This window comes from Saimiri boliviensis, chromosome 1 (assembly GCF_048565385.1).
Source record: "Saimiri boliviensis isolate mSaiBol1 chromosome 1, mSaiBol1.pri, whole genome shotgun sequence".
Lineage (NCBI taxonomy): Eukaryota > Metazoa > Chordata > Mammalia > Primates > Cebidae > Saimiri > Saimiri boliviensis.
The window spans coordinates 42069420-42090607 of NC_133449.1; the positions used below are offsets into that span (position 1 = coordinate 42069420).

The following is a 21188-nucleotide window of genomic DNA, read 5'->3' on the forward strand; positions in this document are numbered from 1 at the left end:
CATAGATCTGAAAGAGAGGCCTTACACAGATTTTATGATTTGCATTTTACTTCAGAGTATATAGTATAAAAGCAGGAATTTTTCTTTTTATTTTGCCAGACAGCATGGACATGGATATGGTTTTAAAAAACAAATATGTGAGTTGGGCATGGTGAGTCACACCTGTAATCCCCGCACTTTGGTAGGCCGAGGCAGGCGGACTACTGAGGTCAGGAGTTTGAGACCAGCCTGGCCAACATGGCAAAACCATGTCTCTACTAAAAATACAAAAATTAGCTAAGCGTGAAGGTGGGCATCTGTAATCCCAGCCACTTGTGAAGCTGAGGCAGGAGAATTGCTTGAACCCAGGAGATGGAGGTTGTAGTGAGCCAAGATCATGCCATTGCACTCCAGCCTGGGCAACAAGAGTAAAACTCTGTCTCAAAAAAAAAAATTTTTTAAATGTGTATCACTATGATCACATAATAAAGTTTTACTTTTATCACAGCTCAGAATTTGTAACTATAACTCTCTACTAAGAAAGTAAAATTCTCTTGCCCTCTATACTGTAGAGAAGGAAAGCATGGAATTCCATCAGAGTTATAAGATCAAGGTTGTAATATACAGTTAAAAAACAATACATAGGTTGAACAAATCATTGTATTTTACTATAGCAAATGTCATTGCTTGAGCCCAGGAGTTTGAGGCCAGCCTGGGCAACATAGGGAGACCCCATCTCTACTACAAAACAAAAACAAACCAATACACACTACAAATGACCTCCACTCTGTCATGGGCAGAAGGATAGAATTATTTTAAAATAGCAGAAATAATTGAAGAGGGGGGGATCCTATCTAATATAAAAGTATGGGAAATGTTGGTTTTAGTTTTAATACAATGCTGCATAAATAAGTACACCAAAGCACGACTTCAGATATAGATAACATAGAATCACTTACTCCTGGTAGGTGAAAGCCAAATAATATTCTCCCTTCACTTTCATGTACTCAATGTTATTACTATATTTGGTATAATCTTGTTGATATTTTAAAATATAAACCAAAGAATTCCCACCAAAACTACTTGAAATTAATTTGTTTAAATTACAGCATAAATGCAGTTTATCAAGTTCAATTTTCTAAGCAAAGAATAGTAAACCGACAATTGAGCTTAGGCTAATAGTCAAAAGCTCAAGTATTTACTGAAAATATTTGGAAGATTTGGAAAAATCTGAAAGTTTGGACATAAGTTAACCACAGAATGGGACAATATAATCATGCTTCTGGGTGACATATCACAAATCTATGGAAGGCATCACTGCAAATGGGGCAGTAAATCATTAGTTTACTTTCAGAGGCAGAACTGATATGCCCAGTCCTCTGAGTGCAGATGGGCTCTGGAAAACCAGGAAGTGAAACACTGTATCAAAGAACCTGAGCAGGCCGGAAGTGGTGGCTCACGCCTGTAATCCCAGCACTTTGGGAGGACGAGGTGGGTGGATCACAGGTCAGATGTTCGAGACCAGCCTGACCAACATGATGAAACCCCATCTGTATTAAAAATACAAAAATCAGCTAGGCATGGTGGTGCATGCCTGTAATTCCAGCAACTCAGGAGGCTGAAGCAGGAGAATCGCTTTAACCTGGGAGGCGGAGGTTGCAGTGAGCCAAGATTGCACCACTGTACTCCAGCCTGGGTGACAGAGCAAGACTCTGTCAGAAAGAAAGAAGGAAATAAAGAGAAAGAAAGAACGAAAAAGAAAAAAGAAAGAAAGAAAGAAAAAGAAAGGAAGGAAGGAAGAAAGGAAGGAAGGGAGGGAGGGAGGGAAGGAAGGAAAGAAAGAAAAAGAGGGAGGGAGGGAGAGAGGGAAGGAAGGAAGGAGGGAAGGAAGGAGGGAAAGAAGGAAAGAAGGAAGGAAGGAAGGAAGGAAGGAAGGCAGGCAGGCTGAACAAACAGAGAAGTGGATGCAAACTTTCCTGACCAAAATGGAACTTTCCAGAACATTCCATTAAAGCTTCAACCTATGTTACTTCCTATTCAGCAATGACATTTCTCAGCCTAGTTCTGAGAACGTCCTAAATAATGCAGTGACGACTATGTACTTATTTGTATACATGTGGATAGCTGCACAACTGTATGGTAATTTTAAAATTCTACAGAATATCTGAGTTCTTTAGGCACTTGTCTCAAGCCCTCCTTCCTGACATCTAAGGCTTCTAAAAGCAATACATATATATTGCTTTTATATTTTTATTATAAAAAACTGTCAATTATATATTATTGTGTGTGTATATATGCGCGTGTGTGTGTGTGTGTGTGCGTATTTTTTTTGAGACTGAGTTTCCCTCTGTCACCCAGGCTGGAGTACAGTGGCACAATTTCAGCTCACTGCAACCTCCACCTCATGGGTTCAAGCGATTCTCATGCCTCAGCCTTCTGCGTAGCTGGGATTACATGCATGTGCCATCACGCCTGGCTAATTTTTTGTATTTTTAGTAGAGATGGGTTTTCACTATGTTGGCCAGGCTGGTTTCAAACTCCTGACCTCGAGTGATCCGCCCACCTTGGCCTCCCAAAATGCTGGTATTACAGGCATGAGTCACCATGCCTGGCAATATTTGCTTTTTAATTCAAGGTTAAAAAAAGAAAAGGAGGATGCCAACACCCTAAAGTTTTTTTCTTTTCTTTTTCTTTTTTTTGAGATGGAGTTTCACTTTTGTCACCCAGGCTGGAGTGCAGTGGTGCAACCTTCTTGGTTCAAGCGATTCTCCTGCCTTAGCCTCCTAAGTATCTGGGATTATAGGCACCTGCTACCACAACCAGCTAGTTTTTGTACTTTTAGTAGAGATGGGGTTTCACCATGTTGGCCAGGCTGGTCTCAAACTCCTGACCTCAGGTAATCCACCCATTTTGGCCTCCCAAAGTGCTGGAATTACAGGTATGAGCCACTGTGTTTGGCCAAGAAAATATTTTTTAAAAAATCCTTCATGCCTTCCGACGTTACAAAATTCTTAAAGGAAGTATATCCCAAGAATACTAAGCCATAAGTCTGGAAATCACACTTCTGGGATCTAACCTGATACTAGAGTGACCATGGCTAAATTACAACCCAATAGGAGCAGAGTTCCCTGGCTGCTAACATTTGGATGGGACAAAAGGCATACGATTGGGCCAAAACAGACCAGGAAATTTCCAAGACCCCTTTAGTTCCAACTTCCTATGATTGTATAAAATGATTAGATTGTGTTTGGTTGGATTGTATATCGAACACCAACAGGGAAGGCACATTTATGAAGGGTGAGAGGACTCAAAATAGTCTATGACACTATGCATTAAGTTTGGAGTTACATAGCTGAATAATAAAACAGGGCTAGGAGTTTTCAATGTTTTATTTTTCATTTCTATGGAAAAGAGGTAAAGTGGACAGAAGGAATGTCTGAAATTCTGTTCTGATGCTTTTAATACTTCAAATACTGTTTTGTATCTTTATGTCTGTTTTCTTAGAAAAAAAAAAAGGAAAGTAAGCTGCTATTAGCAAATACCAGGTCAACAGAGAAAATTCTCCCAACACCAACATCCAAATTAACCCTAACTCCACCGCTTCCAGATCACAGGACATCTGGACAAAGATTTAAAAAGAGAAAAATTATTTTGACTTATTGACAGCCACAGGGGAAATAACTTTTCAGAAAGTAAGAACTTACAAATGGGTACTTATAAGTAACTACCAAACCCAAGAACAAATGCAACTGCTTCAATTAGCAACAATGACAATACAAGAAAATAAAGGAAAAATCTTGAATTGTCAGTTTGTTCACTTTCTTTTTTTTTTTTTTTTTTTTTTTTTACTAAGACAAGGTTTCACCATGTTGGTCAGGCTGGTCCTGAACTCCTGACCTCAGGTGATCCACCCGCCTCAGCCTCCCAAAGTACTGGGATTACATGCATGAGCCACCACACCTGGCCAGTTTGTTCACTTTCAAACATATTCCCTAATTTTGTGTTTGTAATCCTAAAAAATCCCGTTTCAGAGAATACAAAACAGGTTACATATACGATCAAGTCATATCAATTCAGGTGTGATAAAATCAGAATGAAGATGAAATCAGGGCTTCTTTCCTCTTTGGGTACTTTAATTTAGGATAATGTCTGACTTACTCGTACCAATATAGATCTCAATGAAAACATTTCTGCCATGAAGACTGAGTTATGAGACATATCTGTAAGTATAGCTAAGGAAGAAGTGATACTTAATGATTTTTTTTTAAAAGCAGCAAAAGGCCAGGCACAGTGGCTCATGCCCATAATCCCAGTGCTTTGGGAGGCCAAGGTGGGAAGACTGCTTGAGGCTAAGAGTTTGAGGCCAGCCCGGGCAACACAGTGAGACCCCTATCTTTACAAAAAATAAAAAAATTAGCCAGCATGGTGGTGCACACCTATAGTCCTAGCTACCTGGGAGGCTAGGGTGGGAGGACTGCTTGAGCCCAGGAGTTTGAGACTGCAGTGAGCTCAGTCTCAAATCACTGAGCTCACCGCTGCACTCCAGCCTGGTCAACCAAGCAAAACTCTGTCTCTAAAAAATAAATAAATAGATAAATAATGATAAAAGTAGCAACACTCAGGGAAGGTTACAAGAAAATGCTGTTCCTAAAAAACCACAATATGAAGACAAAACCCTAATATATGTTTTTTTCATTTATGAATAAACTATGCTATCACATCTCATTGTCTCCTTATAAATGGGTAGCTTAACTGCCACTAGCATTTCTCTAACATGCTTCTTTATGAAAATTGGTCCTATGGAAAGTCTGGAATCACCAACAAGAGATTTCACACTTGTTACCTAAGGGTAGCATGAAGTCTGTGTGTATATTTGCACATGTATATGCATCTCCTTGTCTCTTCATACAGAAGTTTCTCCCCCCAGATCAGTCAACAGTTTATGCCCAAGTCTGTAACAGACACTGTGGGGGATATAAAGGTATATGCATGAGAGAAGATCCCAGCTCTCAAGATAGTTATAATTTACTTGGGAAGATAGGACATATTCACATAAAGCGGTCCCAGTACCAGTAAAATTGATAGTTAGCATATTTTTATTAGTAATATGGAGGTGCTATCATCTGCACATTGTTTGCATGTACCACAAAGCTTTAATCCAAATAGGTAAGAAAAAATAAATCCATGCCATTTATTTCAATTATATTAGAATACAATAAATATACAATAAATAATCAAATTTCTTTTGAGTATGTATTAAGTAGCATACCAGTAGTAGTAGGGAAGATAAGGCAAGATATTTAATGGCCAAAGTGTAACATAAGCTTAGGAAAGGAAATTAAGAGAAAGAAAACAGTTTTGCTATTATTATCTCAGCATGACATGACAAAGAAGTGTGATTTTTCCAGGCTTTTCTCAGAACCCAGAGGTGTGTGAAGATTAAACTGCTGGGCTAGGTTTCTAGAGATTCAGGTGTTAGCCCTGACTCTTTCACAATTATATCATCTCTGCCCTGATTTCCTACCTGTAATAGTCGAGGTTTGAACTAGATGATGGCTAAAATTCCGTTAATGAACACTTCTGGTAACCCTTTATTTGATAAAATAAATCCAGATCCTCCATCCTACCCACCACTTCCCAATCCCTGTCTTCTCTACCCCTGACAAAATTACTGTGCACAACATTTGATTTTTTATGAATCTTTCGCTAATTATTTGTGTTTATATTATTTGTGTTATATACACTAACTTCTTTATGGTAACTGGTTTTGAAAAGGCAAAATTCTAATTCTTACTGCTAAAATTTAGTTACTAAACAATCATCATGTTTACATTCTCTAGTCCTAATAATCTATCCAGATTAACATGGCATATTATTCAATAGCCTTCTATTCAAAATAGAAGGATTTTGTGTAGCTGTGATTCACAATGGTTAAAGATCAGATCAAATAATTCTGTATCCATTGCTTTTACTGGCTTAATATGGACCTAGCTACACAGCAACTAAGAGTACAGTAATATTTCATTTCTTCCTTTTATGATAATCCAGTGACAACACGAAAGTATGACTTTGGTACTAAATGGCTACATAAATATCCTTTCATCTGATAAGTCTTATTAAACCTCCAGTGTTTGGTGGAGAAAATTAAGAAAAGAAGAGGTTGTAACAATGAGTTTTCTCAAACTAGTCTTATTATAATTTTTATGTCCTTGTTTGTACATCTAAATATTAGGACAGTCATCACCTAGAACAGCAATGAATTCAAAAATTATCCAATAAATTCTAAACAACACAAGCTCTCTTCAATTCTTAAATACCTTTTGAGTCATTTCAGTAAAGAGATCAAAGAAATCCAAAGTGAAAAAGGGAGAACATACTCAAGCTTCCATGAAGCTGCACAATAAAGTGAATAATTGGCACAAAAATAAAGCAAAGAATTGAGAAGTATGCTGGAAAAGTCTTTCAAATACTATTCTTGCTTGTATCTAGCTCCACTATACAGTTTAAATTTTGGCCAAATTTTTAAAGTATTTGTTAAACAGTTCCTGCATGTGACATATGTTTCCAGGATACTTCTGACATTGATATGAGAAATTATAAAACATTTAGAAATGAAAATGTTACTCTCAAACAAAAAACACTGTAAGTTCCAAGGTTCTTCTGAATTCATAAGATGGAAAAACATTTGGAAAATAGTACCTTTCTGTTTTAAAATGTTCAAATAATATATATATTTTAAATGTGTAATCATTCAAGGAAAGGGGAAAACAAGTCTAAAATAAAGCAAGGTCCTCAAGTTTACTCCAGGACTCATTACTCTTCCTTTGCAGTCTCAATTCTATTTACTCCATAATAAGTAAACCGTTTTATCCCTTCGGCTGGGAAGGATAATTTTTACACTACCAAGATGATGACAATGGCACTGCAGTGCTCACCCAGCAAGAAACACATAAATATGAAGTAGCATCAAGTCCTTCTATGAAGTGTATGCAACAATTGATTTGCAATGCATTAATTCAGGAATTCAGCAGAAAGGCTCCTACTATACCTAGCGGATCTAAACTTGAGCTCATGATAACACTGCACAAAGCTATGGTAGATGAAAGTGATAGGTAATGCCAATAGAACAATTCCACTGACAACACAAACTCCTCCAAGAATTCTTCCAGGCACTGTGATAGGATACATATCTCCATAGCCAACTGTAGTCATAGAGATAATCACCCACCAGCAGGCAGCGGGAATGCTAGTGAAGTCCTTGTTGGAAGTTTCCAGGTCCAGCCCATGTTCAAGAAGCTGAGAAAGTGCACTAAAGATTGCCATGGCAACACAAATGAAGACAAGTAACATAACCATCTCTCGGTAGCAACGTTTGAGAGTCAAACCGAGTGTCTGAAGACCAATGAAGTGACGGGCAAGCTTAATCACCCAAAAAATCCTCATCATTCTAAGCACCCTCAAGGTGACTCCAGCCCTCTGGAGTTGAGAGTTCTCGCCTGTAAACACTGTCATCAACACGGAGATGTAATATGGTGTGATTGCCAGTAAATCAATGATGTTCAGGGGTCTCTTGACAAACTCACACTTGTTTTTGGAGACAATGAACCTCACGATGCACTCCGCAGTGAACCAACCTATGCAGATAGCTTCAATTATCCTGTCAAGAGAACAAAAGAAGAATTGATCATTTTATTTTTAAGCATTTTAATAGCTCTTAGATTTCTTCAGATAGTACTACATTGACATACTAATTCAGTTACTTTTCCAGAAAACATAAAGAACAGACAACATTACCAACATCATCAGACCACCAGGACGCACGCAACAGAACAAGAAATCAATTCAAGTGAAAACCGAGGCCAGGTGCAGTGGCTCACGCCTGTAATCCCAGGTCTTTGGAAGGCTGAGGTGGGTGAATTGCTTGAGCCCAGGAGTTCCAGACCAACCTGGGCAACATGGTGAAACCCTGTCTCTACAAAAAAAAATACAAAAATCAGCTGGGTGTGGTGACACACACCTATAGTACTACCTACATGGGAAGCTCAGGTGGGAGGATTACCTGAGCCTGGAAAGGTCAAGGCTAGAGTGAGCCATGACTGTACCACTGCACTCCAGCCTGGGTGACAGACAGACCCTATCTTGAAAGCTTAAAAAAAAAAAATTCAACTTGATAAAGTTCTTACTTCCATACTGCAATACTATTAAAATAAGATATATATATGTATATATTTGCTTGCCACTAATACTTTTTAAAAAATAGCTCTCTTATTTGGTGGTTTGAAATGAACTTATTCTCAGCTAGCTGCAACATGAAATTTAACTTACTCTTGGAGCACAGTGGTTCTCCACTATCGTATCAGTTATGAGGTGGATGAGAAGGGCGTTGTTCCTACAGAATGTGGACGTATCTAAGGTTTTTGATACGCTATTTCTTGGTAGCTTATAGTCAATGTAAGATCATTTCCTGAAATGTCACTCTTCCCTCCCTTCCAATAGGTTTGTGTGGGAGACACTGGCACTGAGCAAGCTTATGGGGCACTGGGTGAGTGCCCTCACCAGAAACACACCAGGTCACAACCATCCTCAAAAGGCTCCCAGCGGAAACAAAGCCGAGGAATCCCACACTGGACCAAAACAGCCTCTAGGATTTTCCCCAAGACCACAACTACTTTGTCTTCCATCATCATTTTTACACAGTACATATTTTTTATAAAGATCACATGTTACCTAGAGCAATATTTCCCAGCCTTTCTGCACTACCGCATGCAGTGAAAATAATCGCATTTATGCAGCACACTGCAGTCAAGGGGTAGGATTCTTTTTTTTTTCTTTTTTTTTTTTTTTGAGATAGCCTTGCTTTGTCTCAGCTCACTGCAACCTCCGAATCCCAGGTTCAAGCAATTCTCTAGCCTCAGCCTCCCAAGTGGCTGGGACTACAGGTGCATGCCACCACGCCCAGCTGACTTTTTTGTATCTTTAGTAGAGACGAGGTTTCACTACGTTCGCCAGGATGGTCTTGATCTCCTGACCTTGTGATCCGCCCGCCTTGGCCTCCCAAAGTGCTGGGATTACAGGCATGAGCCACCACGCCTGGCCTTTTTTTTTTTTTTTTTTTGAGACAAAGTCTCACTGTCACCCAGGCTGGAGTGCAGTGGTACAATCTCAGCTCACTGCAACCTCCACCTCCCAGGTTCAAGCAATTCTCCTGCCTCAGCCTCTCCAGTAGCTGGAACTACAGGCGTCTGCCACCATGCCCAACTAATTTTTGTATTTTGAATAGAGATGGGGAGTTTTGCCATATTGGCCAGGCTGGTCTTGAATTCCTTATCTCAAGATGATCTGCCTGCCTCAGCCTCCCAAAGTGCCAGGATTACAGGCATGAGCCACCATACCCAGCCAACGGGTATGATTCTTGAAGAAGCCAGCATCCTGGGAGCTCTAGACCCCCAGTCCCCAGCCCACACACCCCAAAGCTGAGAAGATCAAATTTCAACACCTCTGGCCCTGTGAGTGGTGATTTGAAGGTAATTTTAAATTTAATTATTATTATTTTTAATTGAGACAGTCTTGCTCTGTCACTCAGGCTGGAGTGCTGTGGCGCGACCCTGACTCACCACAACCTCTGCTGCCCGGGTTCAAGTGATTGTCGTGCCTCAGCCTCCCAAATAGCTGGGACTAAAGGCGTGCACCATGAAGCCCGGCAAATTTTTTTACATTTTTTAGTAGAGACGGGGTTTCTCCACATTGCCCTGGCTGGTCTCCGACTTCTGATCTCCAGTGATCTGCCCACCTTGGGCTCCCAAAGTGCTGGGATTACAGGCATGAGCCACCGTGCCCACCTCAAAATTTTTTAAATTCTAAATTAAAAGTTACAATTATTACACCATCACTTGTTTTTCTCCACGTAATTCTTTCTCATCACTAACTTGAACCCAAACATTATAAGTACAATGGAGAGAGAAGAAACTGGAATAAGTGGGAGGAGAGTAGGTGGGGCAACATTTTGAAAAGAATTACCCAAGTGGTACTGGATGTTACTCATGGAAATGAACAAATACAATTAACCATGTTTCCTTACTGTAGGGCTTTACGGGGCTGTAACGATTAACTTTATTTATTAACTTTTATTTTCTGAATAGGTATTCACATTCCAGTGTTTTAAATCACATGGTTTAAAAAAAAAAAAAAAAAACAGTACAGAAAGAAGCCATCAGGCCGGGCATGGTGGCTCATACTTGTAATCCCAGCACTTTGGGAGACTGAGGTGAGAGAATTGCTTGAGCCCAGGAGTTCAAGACCAGCCTAGGAAACATGGTGAGGCCTCCTCTTTACAGAAAATGAGGCAGGAGAAGAGCTCCAGCCCAGGAAGCTGAGGCTGCACATGAGCCGTGGTCACACCACTGCACTCTCACCTGTGTGTCAGTGAGGTGCCTGCCTCAAAAATAAAAGTCTCACCTCTTACCCTATTCCAGCCACCCAATTCCCCTCCCTGGAGGCAACAAATATCATCACTTTCTTATGCATCCTTCCAGAGCTATTTCATGTATGTACAAACAATAAAAATTTTTACTTATATGTGTATATATATACAGATACATATATACACAAATACATATGTATGTATCTCCTTTTACACAAATAGAATATTACACTAACTGTCCTGCCTTGTTTGGTTAATATATCTTGGAGATACTCCCCATCAGCAAATAGAGATTTTCCTTAGTTCTTAAACATGGTGACACAGTGTTCCACTGAATGTACTGTGATTCATTTAATCAGTCCACCAGATGAACATTAACAATGATGCAATAAATATTATTTTTTTTTGAAACAGGGTCTTACTCCCATCAACCATGCTGGAGTGCAGTGGCACCATCAAAGCTCACTGCAGCCTCGAACTCCCAGGCTCAAACAATCCTCCCATCTCAGCCTCCCAAGTAGCTGGGACTAAGGCGCACACCACCACACCTGGCTAATTTTTTATTTTTTATTTTTTTACTTTTTTTAGAGATGAGATCTTGCTGTGTTGCGTGGACTGGTCTTGAACTCCTGGGTTCACGCGATCTGCCCACCTTGGCCTTCTAAAGCACTGGAATTAAAGGCATGAGCCCAGCCAATGCAATGAATACTCTTAGTTGTAAATCATTTCCCACATGAGCAGATATATCAGAGGAATAAATCTGAGACTTGGAATTACAGGGTCAAAGACACATATGTATTTGTAATTTCAACAGATCTTGCCAAGCTACCCCTACAGAGGTTGTACTAAATTACCTGCCCACAGGCAATGCATAGTGTCTATTCCCCATGGCCTTACTAATGTAAAGTATTATTGAACTTGGAGGTCTCTCCCACTCTGAGAGATGAAAAGCGCTAACTTATTCTGAGGGATGCTGTGCATCTTTGCACATATTTAATGGCCCGCTCTGTGACCTGTCTGTATCCTTTGTTCACAAAGCCTTTAATCTGCTCAGAAACAGTAGGAATATCCTTCAGGGCATGCAGAGTATCAGGCCAGGACTACTGTTCCATGAAATACTGGTTTTAGAAAACAATTCCAGAGTCTTTGCCTATAAATTTCTTGGTGACAGGGTTTTACAAACTATAGCCTGGGGTCTAAATCCTGCCCACTTCCCATTTTTTCTTTTTCTTTTTTTTTTTCATATGGCGTGCAATCTACGAATGGTTCCTAATTTCCCCCCCACTGGTTTGAAATGGTGGCTTTTATCATACGTTAAACTACCAATCATACCTAAGCAAAATTCTGGGTTTTCCACTTTCTAGAGTGCAAAGTTTAGAACTTCACTCAGGTGTATCTGATCAATCCATTCTATCTTATACCATGCTCCTCTCAATTTTAATTACAGTTGACCCTTGACTAACATGAGTTTGATCACAAGGATTCACTTATAGGCAGTTTGTTTTTCAACCAAATGTGATCAAAAATATAGTATTCTCAGGAAGAAAAACCACGCTTATATAGAGGGCTAACTTTTCATATACTTAGGCTTCACAGGGTCCACCAAGGGACTTGGGTACATGCAGATTTTGTTGTATGTGGGGGGTACTGGGACCAACATCCTACATAGACCGAGAAATAACTGTACTTTGTTTTGATGTCTAGTTGAATGTATCACTCAATTGAGTTCTTCCTTTTCAACACTGTCCTGGTTATTGTTTTTTTTTCGAGACGGAGTCTCACTCTGTTGCCCAGACAGGAGTGCAGTGGTGTGACCTTGGCTCACTGCAACCTCCGCCTCCCAGGTTCAAGCAATCTCCTACCTCAGCCTCCAGAGTAACTGGGACAACAGGAGTGCACCACCATGCCCGGCTAATTTTTAATTTTTCTAGTAGAACCGGGATTTCACCATATTGGCCAGGCTGGTCTGGAACTCCTGACCTCATGATCCATCTGCTTCGTCCTCCCAAAGTGCTGGGATTACAGGCATGAGCCACTGCACCCAGCTGTCCTGGTTATTCTTAAGCATTTCCTCCTCGAACAAGAATTTTATTTTTTAATATTTTTTAATGATTTGAGGGAAGAAACAAAATCTAAAGAATTACATTTTATGACACGTACAAAATTTGAATTTCAGTGACCATAAATAAAGCTTAATTGGAACATAGCTATGAGTACTCATTTACACATTGTCCATAGCTGTTTTCATGGCAAAGTTGAGTGGTCATTACAGAGATCATATAGCTCTGCAAAACCTAAAGTATTTACTAACATTGCAAAAAAAAATCTGCTGTTGTATTATGCCACTAAGAGTTCCTTTTTTTTTTTTTTGAGACAGGGTCTCACTCTGTCACCCAGGCTGAAGTGCAGTGGTACAGTTCTGGCTCACTGCAACCTCCACCTCCTGTACTCAAGCAATTCTCCTGCCTCAGCCTCCCGAGTAGCTAGGATTACAGGTGCGCACCACCATGCCTAACTAATTTTTGTATTTTTAGGAGAGATCAGGTTTCATCATGTTGGCCAGGCTGGTCTTGAACTCCTGGCCTCAAGCGATCCACCCGCCTAGGCCTCCAACATGCTGGGATTAAAGGCATTAGCTACCACAACCGGCCTAGATTTCTAAATTGGTTGCTATCCTAGGTAGTAAACTGGTAAATATAGTAGGTAGTAGTAAGATGTGCACTTAAAAGGGATTGCAGGAGCACACAGCAGTGATAATAATAGTTTTCTTAGACTGGCGTGTGAATAAGACGTATCGGTTCTCCAGCTAACATACTATGTCTCTCCTCTAGTCAGACACAAGCATGGGCACTGCACTTGACATCAGAGGCTCTGTGCTCTTTCCGTTCTGAAGGACGAGCCTCACCATCAAGTGGCAGATTTACACGGATCTTCTAAGGACCTTCCTAGCTCTAAAATCCTAAAATTCAATTAATTTCAGAAGAGTAAAAATGTTAATTGTGCCCAAAATACCAGAACATTTTCTGTCTAATTATTTCCAGCAGCAGCCAAAGTTGTTAAGACTAAAAAGGAGGAAATCCAAATGGTGTAGAATAATCTCTCAGTAAGGGAATTTCAAAGAAGTAGGCTTGTCTGTAATGAGGTCCTCAGGGTTCTGCCTGCCCACACCCCAGATCAGATGCAATTTATTCAGAACTCCACACCAAAGGGATGAATCAGTGAGAAACCCCAGGCAGCACTTTCACCTTCGATCATGCCAAGGCAGTCTCCAGCAACAAACACCACCATGCCTGCCAAAATTCCCCATGTTTCCAAATGGCACTCTCACCAATGCCACCACTGACAACTGCTGAAAAACAGAGTACTTCTCACTGAGCACAAAAGCAAACAACTGGGTACTCGTGGAGGTTACTTCAGTAAAATTACACAGGAAAAAAGAAACTAAAGATACTAAGAGACATCACATTCTTTTGAAGCCCATTCTGATTTCTTCTGAGGTCCAAACTTGTAGATGTTCATGAATGCATGCCTAATAAAAATATTTACCACTGACGATGCCTTTCATTTGGGTACTATGCTAAGCACTTTACAGACCTCATCTCGTCTGATCCTTTTCAAGAAATCTGTGAAGTATGTATTTCCCCTAGTATCTCCATTTTACAGATGACAAAATTGAGGCTGAACGGTTAAGCACTTTTCCAAGGTCACACAACTAAGAAGTTGCAATTACACAGGTAATGAAACCCAGATATATAGGGTTTTACGGCTAAAAGGAGCATTTGAAAATGCTATTGTTTTTATGACGATGTCCACTGTTAAGATTAAATGGGGCTGGGCACAGTGGCTCACGCCTATAATCCCAACACTTTGGGAGGCCAAGGCAGGCGGATTACGAGGTCAGGAGTTCGAGAGAGACCAGCCTGACCGACATGCTGAAACTCCATCTCTACGAAGAATACAAAAACTAGCCAGGCGTGGTGGCAGGCACCTGTAATCCCAGCTACCCGGGAAGCTGAGGCAGGAGAATTGTTTGAACCTGAGAGGCGGAGGTTGCAGTGAGCCGAGATCATGCCACTGTACTCCAGCCTGGGTAACACAGCAAGACTCTGACTCAAAAAAATAAACAAAATAAAAAGATTAAATGTCAATCATTTGGTCTCCAGAGTTTACGTTAGAACAGCATTTTTTGTGTGCTGGGGGCAGTGACACACACCTGTAATCTCAGCATTTTGGGAGGCTGAAGTGCGAGGACTGCTTGAGCCCAGGCATTCAAGACCAGCCTGGGCAACATAGCAAGACCCTTTCTCTACTACAAACAATGTTTTAAAATTAGCAGGGGGTGGGCACAGTGGCTCATGCCAGCACTTTGGGAGGCTGAGGCAGGTGGATCAGTTGAGGTCAGGAGTTCAAGACCAGCCTGGCCAACGTGGTGAAACACTGTCTCTACTAAAAACACAAAAAATTAGCTGGGCATGGTGGTGCACACCTGTAACCCCAGCTATTCAGGAGGCTGAAACAGGAGAATCGCTTGAACCCAGGAGGAAGAGATTGCAGTGAGCTGTGATTGTGCCACTGCACTCCAACCTGGGCAACAGAGCAAGACTTCATCTCAATAAGTAAGTAAATAAATAAATAAACAAAAAATAAAATAAAATAAAATTAGCAGAAAGTGGGGGCATGTGCCTGTAGTCCTAGCTACTTGGGAGGCTGAGATGGGAGGATTCCCTGAGCCCAGGAGGTCGAGGCTGCAGTGAGCCATGATCTTGCCAGTACAGTCCAGCCTGGGCAACAGAGTAAGATCCTCCCTCAACAATAACAACAACAACAACATCAACAACAAAAGATACAAACAAGCGTGAAAGGGCAACCTACAGAAAGGGAGATAACATTTGCAAGTCTGATTAAGAGTTAATGTACAGAATATATCGAGAACTCCTGCACTTCCTCCAAGGCTGCCACTGGAGAGCAGCAGCCATGGCTCTTCACTACCCTATGGCTGTGGGCCTCAACAAGGGCCACAAGGTGACCAAGAATGTGAGCAAGCACAGGCACAGCCGCCACTGCAGGCATCTGAGCAAACACACCAAGTTCGTGCAGGACGTGATCCAGGAGGTGTGTGGCTTTGCCCCATACAAGCTGCACGCCATGGAGTTACTGAAGGTCTCCAAGGACAAATAGGTCCTCAAGTTCATCAAGAAAAGGGTGGGGACACACATCCACGCTAACAGGAAGCGGGAGGAGCTAAGCAATGTCCTGGCCGCTATGAGGAAAGCCCCTGCCAAGAAAGACTGAGCCTCCTCCCCTGCCCTCTCCCTGAAATAAAGAACAGCTTGACCTCCCACCAAAAAAAAAAAAAAAAAAAAAACTCCTGCAACTCAGTAACAAAGGCAATCAACACAATTAAAAAATGGGCAAAGGATTTTTTAGATTAATTTTTATTTTTGTGGATATATAGTAGATGTATATATTTATGGGTTACATATTTTGATACAGGCATGCAATTCATAATAATCACATCAGAGTAAATGGGGTGGTAAATATATACATATTTTTAAAATTATTTTTTATTTTTTTAAGAGACAGAACTTCGCTCTGTCACCCAGGCTGGAGTGTAGTGGTGCAGTCATAGCTCACCGCAGCCTCAAATTCACCTCAAGCATTTGTCCTTTGTGTTAGAAACAATGCAATTACGCTTTTTTAGTTACCTTTTTTTTTTTTTTTTTTTTTTTTTTGAGACGGAGTTTCGCTCTTGTTACCAAGGCTGGAGTGCAATGGCGCAACCTCGGCTCACCGCAACCTCCGCCTCCTGGGTTCAAGCAATTCTCCTGCCTCAGCCTCCTGACTAGCTGGGATTACAGGCAAGCACCACCATGCCCAGCTACTTTTTTGTGTTTTTTTTTTAGTAGAGACGGGGTTTCACCATGTTGACCAGGATGGTCTCGATCTCTCGACCTCGTGATCCACCCGCCTCGGCCTCCCAAAGTGCTGGGATTACAGGCTTGAGCCACCGCGCCCGGCCCTTTTTTAGTTACTTTTAAATGTAAGATTTTTTTTTTTACTATAGTCACCTTGTTGTGCTAGCAAATAGTAGGTCTTACTCATTCTATTTTTTTGTAACCATTAATTATACCCACTTCCCCACCACCACCATTCCCCTTCTACGCCTCTGATAACCATCCTTCTACTCCCTATATTCATGAGTTTAATTGTTTGAATTTTTAGCTCCCACAAATAAGTGAGAATACAAGACATTTGTCTTTCTGTACCCGATTTATTTCACTTAACATAATGATCTCCAGTTCCATCCATGTTGTTGCAAACAGCCGGACCTCATTCTTTTTTATGGCTGAGTAGTACTCCATTGTGTATGTGTACCACATTTTCTTTATCCATTCATCTGGGTTTTTTGTTTTGTTTTGTTTTGAGATGGAATCTTGCTCTGTCACCCAGGCCGGAGTGCAGTGGCATGATCTAGACTCACTGCAACCTGTGCCTCCCAGGTTCAAGTGATTCTCCTGCCTCTGCCTCCTGAGTAGCTGGGACTACAGGTGCGCACTACCATGCCTGGCTAATTTTTGTATTTTTTGTAGAAATGGAGTTTTGCCATGTTGGCCAAGCTGGTCTTGAATTTCTGACATCAACTGATCCACCTGCCTCAGCCTCCCAAAGTACTGGGATTACAGGCATGGGCCACAGCACCCATCCCCATTCTTCTGTTGACACTTGGGTTGCTGCCAAATCTTGGCAAACGTGAATGGTGCTGCAACAAACATGGGAGTACACATATCTTTTTGATACGCTGATTTCCTTTCTTTTGGGTATACACCCACTCAACAGTGGGACTGCAGGATCATATGGTAGCTCTATTTTCAGTTTTTTAAGGAACCTCCAAACTGTTCTCCATAGCGGTTGTACTAATTTACATTCCCACTAACAGTGTACAAGGGCTGCCTTTTCTCCACATCCTCGCCAGCATTTGTTATTGTCTGTCTTTTGGATGAAAGCCATTTTAACTGGGGTGAGATGACATTTCATTGTAGTTTTGATTTGCCCTTCTCTGATGATCAATGATGCTGAGCCCCTTCTCATAAACCTGTTTACCATTCGTATGTCTTCTTTTGAGAAATAGGTATTCAGATTTTTTTGCCCATTCTTTTTTTTTTTTTTTTTTTTTGAGACGGAGTTTCGCTCTTGTTACCCAGGCTGGAGTGCAATGGCGCGATCTCAGCTCACCGCAACCTCCGCCTCCTGGGTTCAGGCAATTCTCCTGTCTCAGCCTCCTGAGTAGCTCGGATTACAGGCATGTGCCACCATGCCCAGCTACTTTTTTGTATTTTTAATAGAGACGGGGTTTCACCATGTTGACCACGATGGTCTCGATCTCTTGACCTCGTGATTCACCCGCCTCGGCCTCCCAAAGTGCTGGGATTACAGGCTTGAGCCACCGCGCCCGGCCTTTGCCCATTCTTAAGTATGATTATTAGATTTTTTTCCTTTAGAGTTGTTTGAGCTCCTTATATATTCTAGTTATTAATCTCTTGTCAGATGGGCAGTTTGCAAATATTTTCTCCTTACTTTGTTGTTTCTTTCCTTTGCTGTACAGAAGCTTCTTAACTCCGTATAATCCCATTTGTTCATTTTTGCTTTGGTTGCCTGTGCTGGTGGGGTATTGCTCAAGAAATCTTTGCCTACTCCAATGTCCTGGAGATTTTCCCCAATGTTTTCTTGTACTAGTTTCATAGCTTGAGGTCTTAGATTTAAGTCATTAAGGCAGGTTGATTTGATTTTTTTATACAGTGAGATAAGGGTCTAGTTTCTTTTGCATATGGATGTCCAGTTTTCCCAGCACCATTTATTGAAGAGACTGTCCTGGACCAAGGATCTGAACAGACATTTCTCCAAAGTTAATAAGGCCAATAAGCATATGAAAAGATGCTCAACATTATTAATCATCAGAGAAATGCAAATCAGAAACACAGTGAAATACTACCTTATACCTATAGGATGGCTACTATACAAAAAAAAAAAAAAAAAAAAAAAAATCACACCAGAAAATCACAAGTATCTTGAGCACTACTGGTAGGATTGTAAAAGGGTGCAGCTAGTATGCAAAACAGTACGGGGGATCCTCAAAAAATTAAAAACAGAAATATCATATGATACAGTAATCACTCCTCTAGGTATATATCCAAAACAATTGAAAGCAGGGTCTTAAAGAAATATTTGCACACATATGTTCACAAATGCAAGTGAAGATTACTGACAGTAACTAAGATGTGGAAGCAGCCTAAATGTCCACTGACAAAAGAATAAAGAAAGAAAATTGAAATACAGCTGGGCACGGTGGCTCACACCTGTAATCCCAGCATTTTGGGAGGCCAAGGTTGGTGGATAACCTGAGGTCAGGAGCTTGAGACCAGCCTGGCCAACATGGCAAACCCCCATCTCTACTAAAAATACAAAAAAAAAAAAAATTAGCTGGGTATGGTGGCATGCACCTGTAATCCCAGCTACTTGGGAGGCTGAGGCAGGAGAATTGCTTGAACCAGGGAGGCAGAGATTGCAGTGAGCCAAGATCACGCCCCTGCATTCCAGCCTGGGTAACAGAGTGAGACTGTCACGCACATAAAAAAATGGAATATATGTACTATGGAATATTACTCAGCCCTAAAAAGAAAGGAAATTAGGCTTGGTGCAGTGGCTCATGCCTGTAATCTCAGCACATTGAGAAGCCGAGGCAGGCAGATCACCTGAGATCAGGAGTTTGAGACCAGCCTGGCCAACATGGCGAAACCTCATCTCTACTAACAAAAATTAGCCAGGCATGGTGGTGGGTGTCTGTAATCTCAGCTACTTGGGAGGCTGAGGCAGAACTGCCTGAACCAGGGAGGCAGAGGTTGCAGTGAGCCGAGATCGTGCCATTGTACTGCAGCCTGGGCGACAGAGTAAGACTCCATCTCAAAAAAAAAAAAAGAAAACATGGATAAACCTTAAGGACATTAGATTAAGTGAAGTAAGGAAATAAGCCAGTCACAAAAAGACAAATACTATGTGATTCTACTTGCATGCAGTATCTAAAGTAGTCAAATTAACAGAATCAGAAAGTAAGATGGTAGTTACAGGCAACTGGGAAAAAGTGAAAGAGAACAGTTGTTTGATGTGTACAGTTTCAGATTTGCAAGATGAAAAAGCTCTGAAGATCTGTTTCATAACAATATGAATATATTATACTTAACAATACTAAATGGTATGCTTAAAAATGGTTAAGATGGGAAATTTTACATTATGCGTATTTTACTACAATTTTAAAAAGCAAATATATGAGCAGTGGTGGAATTCAAATCTATGCCCCCAAGGAGGCTAGAGTCTTAATACAGAACTTTTTTATTTTTTACGTTCTTTATATTTTGTAGAGCTGAGGTCTCACTATGTTGCTCAGGCTGGTCTCAAACTCCTGGCCTCCCAAAGTGCTAGAGGCTACAAGTATGAGCCACCACACCCTGCACACTAAACTGCTCAGCCACACTACCCTCTGTTTCAATGGAAAAACAAAAGCAATAATGGTGCTGACTCTCACTTTAATTTTGACTTACATTCTGCTTTACTGCAGAAGAATTAAAGAAGACTGTTCTAACAATAACGCCAAACAGAACCTGATTAAAATTTAGTATTACAAGGACAACTATGAAAATTAATATAAAAACAGCTGTGGCCGGCCCCAATGGTTCATGTCTGTAATCCCAACACTTTGGGAGACCGAGGCAGGAGAATTGCTTGAGCCCAGGAGATGCTGCAATATAGTGAAATATCGCAATACAGTCAGATCTCATCTCTATTAAACATTTTCAAAAAATTAGCCAGTGTGGGGCATGTGCCTATAGTACCAGTTACTTAGGAGGTGAGATGGGAGGATCACTTGGGCCAGGAGTTTGAGGCTGCAGTGAGCTATGACTGCACCATTATACTCCAGCCTAGGGAACAGACCAAAATCCTGTCTCTTAAGACAAATAAAAATAAAAAATAAAAAAATTATACATATACATGTACAGCTTAAAGTTGAATATTTTTACTGAATAGCTGACTTAAAAAAGCTAAATGAACTACACAAGCAATAGGCCAACACAGAAAACCATCTGCAATAATAATTACATACACGTATTTATTATACAACTGTAATATGTACATATATAATATTTAATATATAGTATGTTTAATATATAGTACAATATTGCGACATATATGATATACAATAAGGAAATGTTATATGAATCCAAACTCCAATAACATTGTTACTTGTTAATTATGTTTACACTGGAATAGAATTTTAAGATAAAACTTAACAGCTACAGCAGGGAGAAATGAAATATAACTTCTTTGAAGACATAAATATTGATACATCAGTATGAGATGAAAGGCAATAGACTGCAATCATTTTTTACACCCCCCTCAAAAAATAATATGGCTAGGTGCAGTGGCTCAGCACTTACGGAGGCCAAGGCAGGAGGATAACTTGAACCCAGTAGTTTGAGACCAGTCTGGGCAACATGTCAAAACCCTGTCTCTACAAAAAATACAAAAATGAGCCAGGCATGATGGTGCATGCCTGCAGTCCCAGTTACTTGGGAGGCTGAGGAGAAGCGCCTGAGCCCAGGACGTCAAGACTGCAGTAAGCCATGATTGCACCACTATACTCCAGCTTAAGCAAGAGGGAGACCAGTCTCAAAAAAAAAAAAAGATTGTGACCATTATTATTATTACTACAAATCATCTCCGAGCTCGGAGTCTTCCA

At 40.7% G+C, this 21188-nt stretch overlaps 1 protein-coding gene and 1 pseudogene across 2 annotated transcripts in view; one reads left to right on the forward strand and one right to left on the reverse strand.

Moving 5' to 3' along the window:
• Positions 1-3788: 3788 nt before the first annotated feature.
• KCNG3 (potassium voltage-gated channel modifier subfamily G member 3) overlaps positions 3789-21188 on the reverse strand; it is a 58974-nt gene continuing 41574 nt past the window's right edge. For both annotated transcript variants that reach the window (XM_003926778.3, XM_003926777.3), the window contains exon 2: positions 3789-7636. In XM_003926778.3, coding sequence (XP_003926827.1) covers positions 6991-7636 — 646 coding nt within the window. In that variant the 3' untranslated portion in view covers positions 3789-6990. The remainder of the gene's footprint in view (positions 7637-21188) is intronic.
• On the forward strand, positions 15367-15691 carry LOC120368320 (large ribosomal subunit protein eL36-like; annotated as a pseudogene).